This window comes from Grammomys surdaster, unplaced genomic scaffold, assembly GCF_004785775.1.
Source record: "Grammomys surdaster isolate TR1022 unplaced genomic scaffold, NIH_TR_1.0 170, whole genome shotgun sequence".
Classification (NCBI taxonomy): domain Eukaryota; kingdom Metazoa; phylum Chordata; class Mammalia; order Rodentia; family Muridae; genus Grammomys; species Grammomys surdaster.
This window is the reverse complement of record NW_021604618.1, coordinates 23,055,745-23,070,490: the sequence shown is the minus strand read 5'-3', so window position 1 is coordinate 23,070,490 and position 14,746 is coordinate 23,055,745. Positions and strand designations below refer to the sequence as shown.

The following is a 14,746-nucleotide window of genomic DNA, read 5'->3' as shown; positions in this document are numbered from 1 at the left end:
CTCTGGTGTGTGCCTCTTCTTCCTTCCCTAACTCCTTTTCCAAGTCTAGGGTTGTGCCCAGGGGCCTTGCCTCATACATGGTAATAACTGCTCAGTTCTGTCAATACTGGTTATCAAACCTAGGGCCTCACATGTGAGGCAAGGACTCCACCACTGAACTACAAGCACAGTGGAAAAGCATGTTTTTCCTTTTTCTTTGCCAGAAGTCAGTATTGTAATGGTGTAATTGAACCACAGTCCTGCTTCAAAAAGCTGAGTCCTGGTAAAGGTGAGCAACAGGCTAACAGCCAATTCTCATCTTGCTTAGGAAGCCCAGAAAACTGTTCTGCCTGAAGGACTTGGCCTGAATCAAGCCAGTCTTAAGGTGCAATTAAAACAGCTTGCTCAAACAACTGATTGTAAAGACAGGCAGATACTCAAGTAGAGAACTACTTATTCTCCTTTCTGTACTTTTTTGGTGATATCTGTAGTATAGGCACTGGAATGGCTGATTTACCTCAGAACTTCTTACCAAAAGCAGCCTTCTGGGTTAGAGTTAGTGGTATTTGTATTGTGTGTTCTGTGGGCCAGTGGCCTTGAGGCACCTGGGACTTTCTACAGGTAAAAATACTGAACTCTCCATGCCTAGATAGGAACAGAGCCAGCCATGGGTGATTCCTATGCTCTCCAGAACCTGATTTATCTTCTGTATTTTGCAATAGGATCAGTGCAGGCCCATCCATGTATTTCCAGTGCAGTGCATGGAAATACACGGTGGTCAACCATCTTAATATATATAATGGCATAGTGTTATATCTATCCTTTTATACACATTCTTGGGTTTCCCTTTTTTCCCCTCCTGTGTCCTTTAATATGTTATCCAGAGATGATTTAATTAATGTAACTATATGAAAATAATTATGACAAGAAATTTGGCTTGAATCTTGATCTATGGTTAAGTGTACAGATGTGGGAGATGAAGCTACAGAGAGTTGACTGTATGCTTCAGATTGCTGACTCGGGTCTCAGGAGGGGCTTTTCACCTTATGCTGTCCACCTAGTTAGACTCCTACAGTACTGACTGAGCTCATAATACTAGCACATGCATGTAAACAGAAAATCTCAACCCTGAACTCTGAGTAAACACTGCCATCATGACCTTCAATGGTACATTCTGTTTGTTTGTTTGTTTGTTTGTTTGAGACAGGTTTCTCCCTGTTGCCCTGGCTGCCTATGAACTCACTCTGTGGACCAGGCTGGCCTCTCAGACTCAGATATCTGCCTGCCTCTGCCTCCTGGGTGCTGGGATTAAAGGTGTGTGCCCCACCATTACCTGGATTTTTTTATCTTTTAAGAGTAATATTTTGACTTTTTTTTGGCTAATAGTCTCAGTAAGGCACTTACATGAAAAGAGGTAGAAACTGGGCATGGTGGCTCCTGTCCTTAGTGTAGCACTTGAAAAGCTGAAGCTACAGACAGAGTGAGATCCTGACTCAAAAAACACACAAAAAAAGCAAGGGGACAGGGAGAAAATTGGTAGGCATATGTATAACACTGCATTATCAAGTATTACCAAAAAATATCATAAAATAAAATTCAAAGCAAATTTTAAAACATTCAATTGGTAATATATAAATACTCTATAAAGAAATAGAAAAAAAATTGCAAAGAAATTTACCCTTTAACCAGTCTTAACTCCTAAGAGAACCTTCTTCCATCAAAGATTTGGAGTGACAGGTATAAAGGAAATTCCTTATCCCTACCATTTCTGAATCAATATGGAAAATCTTCAGAAACAAACAAACAAGCAAACAAAAAACCAACACCCTTTTCTATTCTACCATATTAAAACAGTTAAGCAACAAAAATAGCTATTGACCATCTTTCTCTCTCTCTCTCTCTCTTTTTTTTTTTTTTGGTTTTTCGAGACAGGGTTTCTCTGTGTAGCTCTGGCTGTCCTGGAACTCATTCTGTAGACTAGGCTGGCCTCAAACTCAGAAATCCGCTTGCCTCTGCCTCCCAAGTACTGGGGTTAAAGGCGTGCACCATCACTGTCCGGCATTGACCATCTTTCTAAGTACTGAGTTTAAGACAGTCTAATATATCACAGGCTGGCCATCTGAGGATGATCTTCTGGTCCTCCTGCTTCTACTACCAGAGTGCTGTAGCTATGTGCCACCACACCCTACTGTATACAAAGAAGTGGGTGCTGGGTGTGGTAGGTTTATAATCCCAGCATTTGGGAACTTGAGGTATAATTTGTTAGCACGAGGTCTTGACTTAATCCTTGGTAACTTAATCCCCTCTAAAACAGTCTGCTTGAAATCTAACTTGTTTGCAAGCAGCATGTAGCTGTCCCTACTTACTATCTGTCTTCAAGCCCTGCACCCTGTCTGTTTCTTCAGTGGTCTCCCATTGTACTGAGTTTAAAAGGTAGACTGACTGTACTAATGATACACAGTGACACACAGTGGGGGGAGAGTAATATGAATAGTAAAATGTTTGTAAACGTTCAATGAGAGAAAATTCTGAATCAGGATCTGGTTTATGCAGATGATTCTTTAAACTGTATGGTTTGGTCCTTTCTGCCACTCCATCACAAAATGGAGCTGAATTTTGGAGACTGATCCAGAGCACCTTTGGCCAGTGCCTGCCTGCCAAGGAGGCAGCTTGCCAAAGCACTGCAGGCTCCAGCTGTGCAGGCTGTGCTTTTCCAGTCTGAACACTTGGTGTGCCATTGAGTCCCAGAGGCAGGAAATAAAAGGTGAGAAATCCTGAAGGTAAGTTGATCTCTTTCTTTGGACAGCTAGGGCTAGAAGCTTCAGGTTGCTCACTCTTCAGAGGTAACCAAGTACTAAGTACTGGTTTGGCTGGTGACCCTGGGCTGGGGCCATCTGTATAGCTGGCTTCCACAGGCAGCCCAGGCTCTTCTTGCCTCAGGGTTTAGAAGCAGCTGTAAAGTCTCAGATATCCTGGGCCTACATCTCAGCATTGTTGTCTCCATGGCCCAATACTAACTATGAAGGAAAGATGCCAGCTTGGCCACAACCAACGGCTGCTGTTTGATAAAGGAGTTCAGAAGATGCGGAGGGAAGCCTGGTGCACCCAGCTCCACCTGAAAGCAGAAGGAAGAACTGAAGGCACAAACAGACCCAGAGAAGCCGCTCTTGACTGTGGTACTGGAGATGCACTTGGACCCCTGAGCATTTAGATTTAAGTGCTAGCTCTCCTCTCCCAATGATGAAGATGGAGTTGGCCTCAGAGTGGAGAGCCATGAATGATGGTAAGTAAGGATTCTGGTCTGCTGCTGCTCTTAGCTTCAACAGTCCTTCTATTTCCCAAGGACACTGTGGCTAGCCATAGGATGTAAGTCAGTCTCTGGTGCTGGGAGCTCCACAAAGACTATCGATTTACTTCTTCCTCCCTCTCTGATTCCCCTTACTATTAGCCTACTATTAGCTGGCCAAATGGTGTAGCAACTGGGGATTCTATGCAACTGGAGAGAAATATCCCAAGGTACGCCATGAGACAGGATACAGTGCTGTGTCACCTGGACAAGGAAGATGACTCTGGTTATTTCTTTCCCCTCCATGATGACAGGCTGCAGGACCCAAGCACTGGGCAGGATCTCTCCTCGGACCATTTTTCTGGTAGGTCTTGGCATGGATGCATCATACACAGACTGAACCGCCATGACTGATAGATGCCCCTAGGGACAGAGATACAGATGTGAGGCCTGCCTGTGTGATGACAAAACACAGGGTGTTCGGAGGTAATACCGTCAGTACTCCAGCCACCCCACTAACTGCACCCCATGCACTGTAGCCTAAGTTCATCCTGTAACATCTCACCACCCCAGTATAGGCACCTCTTTGGCTTCCACGCAGACACAGCAGAAATCTCGCAGCTGCTTCAGCGCACACAGTGTGGTATTGCACACCAAGTACACTAGAAAGACACATTGAATACTAGTCCTTTAGTGTTCAGAAGCCTCTGCTTTACTCCATAACTGGATTGCTAGCAGTCTTGCTGAGAAGTCTAGAGTTCCCAGCAGTGCTGCTTTGACCCTCCACCTCTGACTCCCTATAGAAGCTTTCAAGCCCTTTGACTCACCCAGGCTGATACTGCTGGTCACCCGCTGATGGAGCCTTGCTGTCTGGATGGGCTTGTGGTACAGAGGCCACAAAGTGGGGTCACTCACAGCTGCCCATACTTGAGAGAGCGGCTTGAACACCACACCTGCACCCAAGAATCCATGTCGAGTAGAAGAGAACTCCTTGTAGTAAAGCTGTACCTCTTGCTCCACACCCTGATAGCTTGGGGACACCAGAGGCAAGAAACAGTCAGAAAGGAGTTTACTAGCATGGGCGTGCCAGGAAGCCAGAGCAGAGGAGGAGGAGAATGAAACAGAAGGACCAAAGCATGGCAAAGTAACTTACGTCCAGCCATCTGCTGCCCGGCAGATGAAGAGGTTGTGGAGATTATCCGAACAAGCAGCCATTACCTGGGGCAGAGGGTAGAAGCCAGGCCTCTAGGTTCATCAGTCTGGGTAACATTTACTAAATAACCACTTGTCAAGTTGAAGAGTTCCTGAAGCCCCAGTGCCTTGGTGGCCCTAATCTGCCTGGCTCCTTTCTTCTCCCTCCCCATCCAACATCAGTCAAGCTATAACAGCAGGAGGAGGGAATGAATAAATCCAGAGACTCACATCAGCCATTGATGTATTGACAATGTGTTTGGCCAAGTCCTGATAGAGGGAGGAGAAGCAGGTCCCCAAGCTGGATAGGCTGGAGAGAGAGCAGCAGCCACTGCCCATAGAGGCTCTGCGGCCTACAACAAAGAGATGGAGGTTCTGCAATGACCTGAACATCAGGTGGTGGGACAGTGATACAGTGCCAAGAACCTTGGGCCAGTAAATCCTGCAGACAGCATTCCCTAAGCTTCATACTCACTGTGTGCTAAGCTCTTCCAAGAAGACCCAGTCAGATACAGGTAACTGTTCCTCACTGTGGACCGGCCCTGCCAGTCCCCTATCCAAGTGTCTTGGGAATTTGGCACTTGAGAGTCCTCCTGCAGAACAGATGATACTCAGAATAAGATCCAGAATGCCTTCCACTAGCAATTGCAATTCAACTTCAGGATGTTGGATACTATGGTGGTTTAAATAAGTATGGCCCCCCCAGGCTCATATACTTGAAGGCTTTGGAAGTCTTCAAGTCTTTGGACTCACCCAGAGTCCAAACTGTTGGTTACCACAGAGTGACACTATTTGAAAGGATTAGAAGGTGTGGCCTTGTTGCAGGAAGTATGCCACTGGGGATGGGCTTGAAGGTTTTAAAAGTCCATGCCAGGCCCAGTGTTACTCTCTTTTCAGATCAAAATATAGTCCTCCGTTACTTCCCCAGCACCATGTTGGCCTGCTGCCATGCCCCCTGCCATGATGATATGGACTTAGCTCCTGAAACTGTAAGCAAAAACTCCACAATTAAATGCCTGCTTCTGTAAGAGTTGCCTTGGTCATGGTGTCTCTCTTTATAGCAATAGAACAGTAACTAAGACTCAAGAGGTTACAGCAATAGATGTCAGCTAGAAAGCCTTCACTATCTAGGCAATAGGCTTAAAGGATTGCTTGCAGATCAGATGTCACAGCAATCAGGATAACCAGTACCTGGGCATGGGGCCTGTTCGTTTTCAGACCTCGGACAAGGGGCTGAGGTGCATATTTTACATACTAAAGCAGACCTGGCCTCCAGGTTTTCTCAAGCATCACTCACTTCCTACCTGGCATACCCTACCCTCTACTCTGAACTTCCAAGCCAAGGGGCTGGGCTGCCCTTCTCCCAGAAGCTCTTCCCTATATAATCCAGACATTTTGGTCTCTCCTACCTACCTTTTTTCTCCTTTCTCGGCGGGTGTGTGCCAAAGAGTAGTTTCCCAATAAACCTGCCTTTATGTATGTTCTAATCTGCCTTAAATTGGCTCATTTCACCAGCAGAGAAATAACTTATACAGGCCCTCTACCAAACGGCCAAATTCCAGGGTCAGTATGTGAAAAGCCACTTGTACCATGGTGGCAGCAGGAAAGAGACCATCACTGAGGGGTTTAGTGTGGATAGTAAAGTCAAAGTGAAGGGGCGATAAGGAAGAAGCAATGAGCTCTGAACAACACACCTTGCCCATGGCCAGGTACCACACTGAGCCAGGAGTCCTACTCTAGGACCAGAGCCTCTGGGTCTCTGCTGTCTTTGTTTAGTACACTGTGTCAGCCACCTCAGTGGAACAAAAACAGGCCAGCGTGATGACTCACCAGGTAAAGGCGTCTGCCACCAAACCTGAGAATCAAGAGTCCCTGATATAGAACCAATATTGAAAGCTTTCTTCTGGGCTGGAGAGATGGCTCAGCAGTTAAGAGCATCAACTGCTCTTCCAGAGGTCCTGAGTTCAATTCCCAGCACCCACATTTGTTCTCACCTCTCCTCCAAAAAGACACAATACTAAAGGGCACCAAGATGCTCGCCAGCCTCATCCTTCTGCATCTTTCGGCAGGCTGTCACATGCCTCATCAAGATCTGTTCCCCCACTCCCCAGGCTCCCTGCTTCCTGGCTGTACTCCTCAACCACAAATGGACATCTTGAGCTTCAATGCCCTAGGTGATGATTTCCAGCTATAATCATGAATTAATATTGAATCAACAACTGGGTAGGCATTGTGGACAGGGATTATATCAGAGACCTATTTTATAGATCAGACCAAATAAATCCTTTATGCTTTGTGGGTCAAAGACAATATTGCAGCCAAGAAAAATATAGCAATATTCAAGAAAAAATTTAAAAGGCCAAAGCAGGAAAATACTGGTTAGTATGCAAATTAAACATATATATATTTGCTACCAAAAACTATAGAAAAATTAAAATATGCAAAATATTAAAAAACATTAGTGGACTGCAGCAAACTCTTGATGTATTAAAAGAATACATCAACATGTATTGTGATGTATAGTGCACAATAGTTTCATATTAGCCAATAGGAACAAATAAACAGGTGAATAAGATGGCATTCCCCAAAGACTGAAAAGTAATGTTCTAGAAAATCATATGCTCCCATATTGTAAAATATATCTCAGTTTAAAACCTACTGTGAAACTTAGGTGGTAAGATACTAGATGTATCTCCCTAATATCTAGAAAAAGATAAGATCTAGCTAATGCTGCTACAGGGCAGGAGCACACAGTAACACAGCGAGGACATGGTGAGTCCTAAAGAAACCTAGAGGACTATCCAATATGATAGACTTATTGTTTGCTGACTGTGTGCAATGTGATACATGTGACCTAAGAACAAACATTTTGGACCTGGTGTTGGTCACCTTTTCCTCCACTGGCTTTCCACACAGTGGCAAAAGGAAACCTATAGCTTCCAAAGACCTGAGGCAGGATCACAGCAGGAGAAACAAAATATCCCAGCACTTGTTCTAGTTCTATTGCTCAGAAGATGTTTCCCTTCTGCAGGGGTGAAGAGAAAACAGAGCCCAGGAAAACCCATCAGTAGAAACAGGACAAGCCTGGCCACTGGGAAGATCACAACGCTCACAGGTTTATAACCTAGATAGATAAGGAACCTTGAATCTTCACAGCCTGGCTTTGGAAAAGGGTTCATTTCAAATCCTAGTCATCCCCCAGAAACCATTTTGATAATGAACCTTCTGCTCTAGGAATCAGAGTCCTGACCCCATCGCTAGGGCCCCACAGATATTCCACTGTGCAGCAAGAGGAGCCACCTCATGAACAAGACCTGGTCTAGTACAGTGACTGACTCAAACAAGTTTGACACAGAAGGGAAAGAGGGGATGCTATAGTTCAGAGAGCTGTCCCAAAGTTACTAAATGAAAAGAGAAGAATAGGCCAGGCACCAGTGAAATCAGAGGATCATGAAGGAATAGATTCCTAAAAGCTAGAAAATCTACATCTTGATAAATTCCTAGACACACATGGCCAACCAAAATGAAATCAAGTGGGCATTAAGAAACAGATCTATGCTGGGCAGTGGTGGTGCACGCCTTTAACCCCAGCACTTGGAAGGCAGAGGCAGGTGGATTTCTGAGTTCGAGGCCAGCCTGGTCTACAGAGTGAGTTCCAAGACAGCCAAGGCTACACAGAGAAACCCTGTCTCGAAAAACCAAAAAGAAGAAGGAGAAGGAGAAGGAGAAGGAGAAGGAGAAGAAACAACAGATCTATAACAAGCAACAAGAATGAAACAGTAATAATCTCCCAACAAAGAGAAGTCCAAGACTGGATGACTTTCATTACCAAATTCCATCAAACTTTTGAAGTTAATGCCAGTGCACTTCAAACTGTTCCATAAAATAGAAAGGAAGCAGAATCTCACTCATTCTAGGAAGTCAGTATAAGGACACAATAGCACAACTGTAGGCCAACCTCTCTGATGAATACAGATGCTAAAGTTCTCAACAAAATACTGGAAACAGAACACAAAAATACACTGAGGAGCTGGAAAGATGGCTCAGCAGTTAAGAGCATACTCTTCAGACAGGTATAGTGGAACATGCCCGTAATCTCAGCATTCAGGATGCAGAGACAGGCAGATATCTGAGTTCGAGGCCAGCCTGGTCTAGATAGCCAGAGCTACATAGTGAGACCCTGTCTCAACAAAACAAAAAGCATGTGCTGTTCTTCCAGAGGATCCCAATTCAGTTCTCAGAACTCATGTGACAGTTTGTAACCATCTCTAACTCCATTTCTACACCATTAAAAAACAAATCATACCGGGCAGTGGTGGCGCACGCCTTTAATCCCAGCACTTGGGAGGCAGAGGCAGGCGGATTTCTGAGTTCGAGGCCAGCCTGCTCTACAGAGTGAGTTCCAGGACAGCCAGGGCTACACAGAGAAACCTTGTCTCAAAAAACAAAAAACAAAACAAACAAAACAAATCATAAAAACAATCCCACCCACAATAGGTGCCTCATTTATTTATTTTGTGGCTAAGAATAAACTTAACTAAGAAAGTCAAATACCCACACAATGAAAATTGTAAAACAATGAAGAAAGAATTAAAGACCAGTATTGAGAGATGGCTGGAGGTTAAGAGCACTGATCTTCCAAAGGACCCCAGTTCAGTTTCTGCACCCTTACCTGTTGTACGCAGATCCAGGGGATCTGATGCACACATTTGCAAACACACACACACATACACATAAGTGAAAAAAATCAAGTCTTTAAGTTCAAACATGGAACTATCTCCTAAAAAGTTCACTATTTAAAAGAATTATAGTTACATGTCCATGACACTCAAAGCAATCTACAGATTCAGGAAGTTCTGCATCAAAATGCCAATGCCAGTTTTCACAGAAACAAAAAAACACATGAAAATGTAAAATACTCCAAACAGATCTTGAATAAAAAGAGCAAAGCTGGAAGCTTCACAATACTTGATTTCAAGACATACTACAGAACCATAGTAACAAAAACTGTGGTGTTGACATAAAAATACACAGACCGTTGAAAATCCCGAAAGAAATCTTATATCCATTGCTTCAAAACAGACCCCAAGCCAAAACTAGAGAGTGCAGCAGAACAGATACCACTCGGAAGAATGGAGACTCACATGCCGAGCACTGAGCCTGGATAGACCCTCATCAGCACAAAATCAACTCAAAATGGATACAAAGAGTTTGTTTCTGAGAGTGTCTTTTTTTACACCACAGGTAATCTAGAACTCCTGATTCTCCTTCCTCAACATATCAATGGCTGGGATTATAGGTGGGTATCACCCTGCCAGGTTCTGGACCAAAGACCTTAGTGAAAGACTTGAAACTGTGAAATTATTACAGGAAAACAAAGGAAATACTTCAAAACTGACACAATGATTTTCTGGACATGTCTACAAAAATTTTTAAATTGCCAGTTCATCTGGGCAATGATGGCGCACACCTTTAATCCCAACACTTTTGGCCAACGCCTTAAAGACAGGCAGATCTCTGAATTCTAGGCCAGCCAAGTCTAGAATGAGTTCCAGGGAAGCCAGGGCTATATAGAGAAACCCTGTCTCAAAAAAAAAAAGATTGATTAATTATAATTGACAATTGAGATTAATCACATGTAAAAGCTTCTGTACAGCAAAGAAAATTACTAGCAGAAAGACAATATTAGAGGGCTGGAGAGATGGTTCAGCGGGTAAGAGCACTGACTACTCTTCCAGAGGTCCTGAGTTCAGTTCCCAGCAACCACATGATGGCTCACAACCATCTGTAATGGGATCAGATGCTTTCTTCTGGTGTGTCTGAAGACAGTGACAATGTACTCACATACATAAAAAAAGACAACATAGAGAATGAAGACTATATCTGCTATCCATCTGATAAAAGAGTAATGTTACAGGATACTTTATCACGTTTTGTTTGAACCCCAAGATTGTGAACTAGGAAAACCTTGTGTGTGGCTCGACCCTAGAACATACCTTTTGTCCAAAAGCTTTCTATTTATTACAAACAAGTACTTGTAGTGTGGCCTAGCAGTGAAGTCAACCCTAGGTCAAGAGACAGAGCATAAGTAAACAGGCCTTTGAGTTGAAGGGTATTTAAGATAGCATGGGGGAGAAGAAACTTTTCCCCTATGGGTCACTGGCAGAGTAGGGTCAGCTAGGTGTTTTCTCTGCCCCTCTGAGCTAGCTGGTTTTCACCCCAGTATCTGGCTCCTGAGATTTCACTGATCAAATCAAAGCCTGGGATTTAGTTTTTTAAAACAAAGGATTCATATCTAGACTTATAAAGAAGTAAGAACTTTTAACGTAAAAGTAAGTAATCTAACTGTGAAAGTAGGCAAGTGATCTAAAACAGGTATATCTCAAAAGAAGATTCAACAAATGACCAACACGTATGAAAAAAATTTCATTATTAGTCACTGGGGAAATGCGAATCAGAACTATAGTTATATTTCATCTCGTTCCAGTTAGCATGGCTATTACATGTATAAAAACAATGCTGTTGAGTACATGTAAAAAAAAAGGACTCATACTATTTTGGTAGGAATGCATATTAATATATCCACTGCACATAACACAATGGAGAGATATCCATATACAAAGAGTTACTGAAGCTTTACTTACAAGAGCTATGTGACCATGTGACCATCTGATGAGCGACAAAGAAAATGTCCTTTATATGCACAATGCAATACTCTCTTCCCATAAAGAAAAATAAAACCTTGTTATCTGTGTCAAAAACCAATAAAACTGGAAGACATCATATTAAATAAGTCAAGCACAGTAACACAAGTACCACATACTCTGCTGTGTGGAGACCCAAAATGTCACCCTGGGTAGTAGTGACTGCAGGCTCATAACTCTGGTCAAACTATGAATGAATGACTGTTATGTGCTCAGCCATATCTGCTCAGGGAACATCATGGGAGAGAGGACAGGAGGACTGGAAGGCAGAGGCAGCCAAAGAGAAGTGGTGCAGAATGCTGACTTCCAGGCACGCCATGGCTGCTGCAGTCCTGAACTCAGATTACTGGCAGAAGTGGGCCTGCCGCCATCTTGTCATCAGGTGAGGAAGAGCACAGGATCCCCACCTAAGAGTCTGTGTGTGGTTAATGGTTGATGAAGGAGGGAGACACATTTGCTTCAGTGATGCAGCCACTGGTTGGGAGCCCATGCTCCTGACAACAAGTCCTCACACAAGCCCCTAGGAGTACCCTAACTAAACCTACTGCTTCCCACAACAAACAAGAAGTATGAGGCTGACTTGTTGGCAAGATGAGGGGGGTAAGACAGGATACTGGAGGGAAATATGGTTCAAGTACTGCACATACACACATGTATGACTACATAAAAGAATAAATCAAAGTTCAAGCCAGGCAGTAGTGGTGCACACCTTTAATCCTAGAATTTGAAAAGCAGAGGCACGTAGACCTTTGAGTTTGAGGCCAACCTAGTCTACAGAGTGAGTTTCAGGATAGACAGGGCTACAGGGAGAAAACCTGACTCGAAAAACCACAGAAAAATTCAAAAGAATCCTTGGCATTGGGCTTCTGAAGCCAGCCTAAAAATATATGAGAACTGCCATGCCTCGAACCAAGGATGTGGTATTTTTCTACTTACTGTTTAAAAATGGAGGTAACTGGGTATGGTGGTACACACCTTTAATCCCAGAACTAGGGAGACAGTGGCTCAAAACCAGCTTGGTCTACATAGAATGTTCCAAGACAGCCAGAACTGTCTCAAAAATAATAAAAATAAGTAGATAAAAACAAATGGAGATAACTGCACATGGTGGCACTTCCTTTAATCCTAGCACTAAGGAGGCAGAGGCAGGTGAGTCTCTGTGAGTTTGAGGCCAGCCTGGTCTACATAGGAAGATCTAGGTCAGCCAGGGATCTATAGGGAGATCCTGTTTCAAAGGTAAAGTGGAGGATACATGTAAATGTTTGGCTCTTCTACTACATGAATATATACTATCTATACAAGCATCCCACTAAGAACAGTAAAAGAGAAATGAATACTGCTCAGCTATGGTAAAGACTGAGCTGGTAGAGATTTATTGGCAGGTAATAAAATCCAAAGGTATTTTTAAGGAGAAAAAACACTCTGTCATATTCCCTGTTTTAATCACATGTTTTAATCACATTTTTCAAATCTCTCTCTCTCTCTCTCTCTCTCTCTCTCTCTCTCTCTCTCTCTTTCTGTGTGTGTGTGGGGGGGGTGTGGGGGTGTGTGGGGGTATGTATGGGGGGACATGATGACACATACCTTTAATTCCAGCACTCAGGAGGCAGAAGCAATGACAGGTAAATTTCTCTGAGTTCAAAGCCAACCTGGTCTACACAGTGAATTCCAAGCCGGCCAGGGCTATATACAGTGAGCCCCTGTCTCAAGATAAACAAACAAACAAACAAACAAACAAACCACAACCAAACTAAAACAATAAATCTTTTTATTTTTTAAAGGACAAAAAACAACCAAACTAAAATAAAACTGAACATGTACTGTTTGTTGGTTTTGTTAGGTTTTTTTTTGTTTTTGTTTTGAGACAGGGTCTCCATCTGTAGCTCTGATTGTCCTGGATGTGGATCCATCTGGCCTTAAACTTACAGACAGCCACCTGCCTCTGCCTCCCAAGTGCTAAGATTAAAAACCTGTACCACCATGCCCAGGTGTGTGCTAGTCTCGTAGAGGAGCCAGGTTCCATTCCCAGCACCCACATTAGCTCACATCCACCTGGACTCCAGCAACAGGGGGACCTGAGGACGTCGGCGTCTGTGGGCACCAGCACTCACACACATGTACCTACACACAGAAACACATACACATAATTAAAAACAAAACTTAAAAAAAGCAAACCACTGAACTGTAAGAATAAAGGGAGAGTAAGGCAGACCTAAAACAAACCACACAGAAAGGGCTCACAGCAGAGCCCTTGAGAGAGCTGGGTCTATACACACTTCCATTTCAGAAGCTTCCTGATGTCTGCCCACTTACCGAAACTTCTAGAGACTGGAGGTGCCCTGAGAAGGCTGGGCTGCTGTTGTAACCAGACGTGACACCAGAAGATATGCTTCCACTGGAGCTGTTGTACAGGGAGCTAGAGTTGGCTAGAATCTGTAGTTTCTCCTCTTCCTGGGAAGAAGACAGATAACTAGTTTCTAATGATACTGCACTGCCACATCTTCTCCCTTCCCTGTCACCTCCACAGCTGTCATCACTTACCTCCCAGAGCCTCCTGCTGTAGCCTCCCACCTACTTCCAGAAGCCACAACGCTATGCTTCCTTCCCCACATGCCTGACTGCACACAGAAGCCTCTTCCTCCCACACTCTGGCCTGGCAGAGTCCTACACTTTCAAGTACATCACCAGACTCACAAACAGGCAGAGTGAAGGCTGCCAAAGTCTAAGGTCTGGCCAGGTTCTAGGCCTGTCCTAAGGCAGAGGACAGTCTCATTCCCCACCTTCAGTAGCTGGGAGATGATCTGCTGGCGGATTCTCTTCTTTTCTTGTTCAGCTCGCTCCTTGAGCCGATCTCGCGCCTGGGCAATCTCCACCTTGGCCTCTTCACGGGCCCGGCGATACTCTTGAAGCATGAGCTCAATGTCAGAGGAAGGGCGGGCTAATCTTGGTGCTGGTTCTGGGATTCTAGTGAAGTCCACAAGGTGAAAAGACACCTTCTAACATGGCGAGCACATAAAAGTACGGTCCTGCCCACCCCAGCTGACTCAGCACAACATCTTGTTGTCTATGGGGTCATCATTTTACATTCTTAGGAAAGGTTTCTAAGAAGAAACAAGCCATTCTAAGACCCCGACACACAGGTTTACATAACATACAATACTTGCCCATGACTTCTCTCTGCCCAGCTCCTCCTGTACCCCTGTACCCCATTCCCTCCTATACCTCCGATCTCCATTTGCCCCAGACTCACTCATCTGCCTCAGTTTATCCAGAGGCATAGAGAGCCTCCGGATGATCACATTCCAGTCCCAGCTCCCACAGAGCCAGATTCTTCCTTACCTAGTGGTCTCCACAACATGCTTCCTCAGCTGCTGCAGGTATTCTTGGCGTCTGCTGGGCAAGTCAAGTTCCCAGGTGGGGAGAGCCTTGCTAGGCAGGAAGCCTAGTTGTTTCTGGGGACTGAGGCTTCGTGTCCGACGAAAGTTATGAAGTCGCTCAGCCCTCTCTCTCCTGAGGCTCTCAACAGTGTTTTTCTGCCTGAGACAAAACGTGATTGATTCCTACCACGGCCTTCACTCTCAAGCTC

General features: G+C 44.3%; 1 protein-coding gene and 1 long non-coding RNA gene across 2 annotated transcripts in view; one reads left to right on the top strand and one right to left on the bottom strand.

Annotated features, from left to right (window-relative positions):
• Positions 1 to 2,455: 2,455 nt before the first annotated feature.
• The window catches only part of Stard9 (StAR related lipid transfer domain containing 9), an 89,829-nt gene continuing 77,538 nt past the window's right edge, over positions 2,456 to 14,746 (bottom strand). Inside the window, exons 24-33 of the mRNA XM_028767176.1 lie at positions 14,500 to 14,697; positions 13,941 to 14,124; positions 13,474 to 13,611; positions 4,932 to 5,049; positions 4,688 to 4,809; positions 4,419 to 4,483; positions 4,093 to 4,295; positions 3,848 to 3,927; positions 3,530 to 3,688; positions 2,456 to 3,094 (exon numbers count right to left, since the gene is read on the bottom strand). Coding sequence (XP_028623009.1) covers positions 2,993 to 3,094; positions 3,530 to 3,688; positions 3,848 to 3,927; positions 4,093 to 4,295; positions 4,419 to 4,483; positions 4,688 to 4,809; positions 4,932 to 5,049; positions 13,474 to 13,611; positions 13,941 to 14,124; positions 14,500 to 14,697 — 1,369 coding nt within the window. The 3' untranslated portion in view covers positions 2,456 to 2,992. The remainder of the gene's footprint in view (positions 3,095 to 3,529; positions 3,689 to 3,847; positions 3,928 to 4,092; positions 4,296 to 4,418; positions 4,484 to 4,687; positions 4,810 to 4,931; positions 5,050 to 13,473; positions 13,612 to 13,940; positions 14,125 to 14,499; positions 14,698 to 14,746) is intronic.
• On the top strand, positions 2,496 to 5,486 carry LOC114620993. The gene is made up of 2 exons (XR_003711363.1): positions 2,496 to 3,262; positions 3,428 to 5,486. It is a non-coding gene; the product is annotated as an uncharacterized LOC114620993 (long non-coding RNA).